General features: G+C 33.2%; 1 protein-coding gene across 1 annotated transcript in view; it reads right to left on the reverse strand.

Moving 5' to 3' along the window:
- The window catches only part of LOC107702694 (actin-related protein 2-B), an 18,279-nt gene that overhangs the window by 8,619 nt on the left and 6,641 nt on the right, over positions 1 to 3,019 (reverse strand). The window contains exons 4-5 of the mRNA XM_016505091.1: positions 1,715 to 1,787; positions 1,465 to 1,601 (exon numbers count right to left, since the gene is read on the reverse strand). Coding sequence (XP_016360577.1) covers positions 1,465 to 1,601; positions 1,715 to 1,787 — 210 coding nt within the window. The remainder of the gene's footprint in view (positions 1 to 1,464; positions 1,602 to 1,714; positions 1,788 to 3,019) is intronic.

A 3,019-nucleotide genomic window follows, 5' to 3' on the forward strand; every position in this document is an offset into this window, starting at 1 on the left:
TGTAAAACTTTTAACTTTATACATTTTTCTGTATTGCTTTATTGCATTTAAATGTTCAGTTATTTTTGTTATAAGAAAAAAGTTATTAAACCTGTTATACTGTATTATGACAGCACTTTTTTTAACTAAATTTCAATATTGTGATAATACCGTGATAAAAACATTAGCAATTAATCGCAACATGAAAATTTGATACCGGCATATCCCTAATTGATGGTAGCCAAACAGTTTTGGTTCCCATTGACTTCACTGCAAAAAATGCTTTTCTAGCTTAGATCTTTTGTCTTGTTTCCAGCCAAAATATCAAAAAATTCTTAAATCAAGAAGGATTTTCTAGACAAGTAAAAATTATTGTCTTGTTTTCAGAAAAGTCGAATTCAATCGAGTTTTTGCTTGAAACAAGCAAAATAATCTGCCAATGGGGTAAGAAAAATAATCTTGTTTTCTGTTTGAAACAATATTATTTTTCTTACCCCATTGGCACATTATTTTGCTTGTTTCAAGCAAAAACTCACTTAATTTTGACTTGTTTTTTCTGAAAACAAGACAATAATTATTACTTGTCTAGAAAATCCTTCTTGATTTAAGAATTTTTAGATATTTTGGCTGGAAACAAGACAAAAGATCTAAGCTAGAAAAGCATTTTTTGCAGTGTTCCATTGTATTTTTTGTCCATACATTGTTTGGTTACCAACATTCTTCAAAATATCTTCATTCATGTTGTACAGAGGAAACAAATGCATACAGGTTTGAAATGACTTAAAGGTGAGGTAACAATGACAGAGTTTTCATTTTTGGGTGAACGATCCCTTTAAACTCTTAAAAAGCATGTCTCTATTGAGAGGGGGAACTATGACGTCAGAAACCGGAAGAGTAATTTGCCGTGGGCTCCTTTCGAGATTTTCCTATGGGGTTTTATAATGACACTTTTCAATTTATGTGGTAAACATAACTTGACGATACTTTTACGTTTTCTTCTACAAAGTAAACAGCACACACTCACATCCAAAACATTCTTATCTAGTTACTTATTAAAAACATACGTTTTCAAAAACGAACAGCTTCAAAATATGGTATGGATGCGTGTCATTTACATTTTAGAACAAAACGTAAAAGTATCGTCAAGTTATGTTTACCACAGGCTTTATTTTACTCATAAATTGAAAAACCCCATTATAAAACCCAATAGGAAAATCATAGTTCCCCCACTCTATATCATGTTTTTTTTTCCCATTTCATTCCACGACCCTGCATTTTGCAATTTCAAACACAAAAATGTGGCCCCTAGGACTGAATAATACAAAAGGTTTGCTTTAATGTGTAAATAGGGCAATTTAGGGTAATGTGGGACATCTAAGGTCTGACGCGTCAAATGAGGAAATCAAAACGAAGTTAAATTAGATACTTAAGAATAACATTATTTTAAACAAGATGCTGAAGCATGTTAACTGAAATATTGTGTACCTTAATGAGATAGCGTGTAATGTCCCGTCCTGCAATGTCCAGTCTCCTTGTAAGATGGGGCAGAGAGAAGCCCTCATACACAGGACAAATATGGGTGACGCCATCGCCTGAATCCACCACCACCCCTGTCAACAGGCCTGGGTGTAGCACAACACACAAATACTGATACAACGTCTGAAATAAGTGACACACTGATAGTTGACACACTAGCTACAATAAAATGTTTGTGGATAAACATCGGATAACTCACCTTGAGCATAAAGTGTAAGAACAGCCTGGATGGCGATGTAAACACCTGCAAACTGGTATGTCTCAAACATGACCTAAAGGACAGTGGGACATATTAAGAAAAATCATTATAATAACACCAGACCCCTTATTAGCCCAGTTCAAATAGAATTTCCTTTCTGAATAGTTATGCTGCTCATCACAGATGTATGTATATCAGCTATTTTACAACACTGTCAAAAAAACTATTTATCCAGTTTCAGTGCATAAGTGTTGGATTTCCTCTGAATGTGTGAAACTTCATTCATACAGTCACTATAGCTAAAAAGAAGCAGTAAACGGTAAAACTATTTGACCTACAAACCAGTGTAATGATTACAATAATACATTCAAATAATATAATATGATAACAAATACCAGTTTGCAACATTAAGCAGCATAACAGACTATTTTTGTACAGCTAAAAATAACTGGAAGCCCCATACATTCAAGTTACAAAAAACGAACTTCTACCCACTATTTAAAAATGGCACCGTTAAACAATGAGGATTAAAAAGTCACGAGTTTTTGAAATGTTGGGGGGAAAAAATAGACAAAAGGCTTTTTCCTCACCATGTCTGAAGTGACAATGACAAAAACATAAAATACAGTACTGTTCAAAGGTTTCTGTAAGATTTTTAAAATGTTTTTGAAAAAGTCTCTTATGCTTACCAAGGCTGCATTCATTTGATAAAAAATAGAGTGAAAAAAGTAACGTTGTGAAATATTATTACAATTTAAAATAACCGTTTTCTATTTGAATAAAATGTAATGTATTCCTGTGATGCAAAGCTGAATTTTCAGCATCATTCACATGATCCTTCAGAAATCATTCTAACATGCTGATTTGCTGCTCAAGAAGCATGTATTATTTATATCATTGTTAAAAACAGTTATGCTGCTTAATAATTTTAGTGGAAACCGTGATACAGGATTCTTAGATTTTTCATGATTCTTTGATGAATAGAATGTTCAAAAGAACAGCAATTATTTGAAACAGAAATGTTTTGTAACAACATCAAAAGTCACTAAATACATCCTTGTTGAATAAAACTAGGATGTAACTAGACTATTTTTAGACTACTCAGTAAAAATCTTCCAAACTTTTGAATGGTAGTGTATATTCACAGTTTGTGGCATCAAAACTGTCCAAACTATTGGGAGGCTCGGCCAAACTTGTGTCATACTAATTTCCAGATCAGATACTTAAATTACCACAGACCACAGGAACCAGACGAGTCCTCTGCACAATGTGACATTGCTGCAGCCTGGAATTGAACTGCTGGTT

Source organism: Sinocyclocheilus anshuiensis, unplaced genomic scaffold (assembly GCF_001515605.1).
Source record: "Sinocyclocheilus anshuiensis isolate Anshui unplaced genomic scaffold, SAMN03320099.WGS_v1.1 scaffold6, whole genome shotgun sequence".
Lineage (NCBI taxonomy): Eukaryota > Metazoa > Chordata > Actinopteri > Cypriniformes > Cyprinidae > Sinocyclocheilus > Sinocyclocheilus anshuiensis.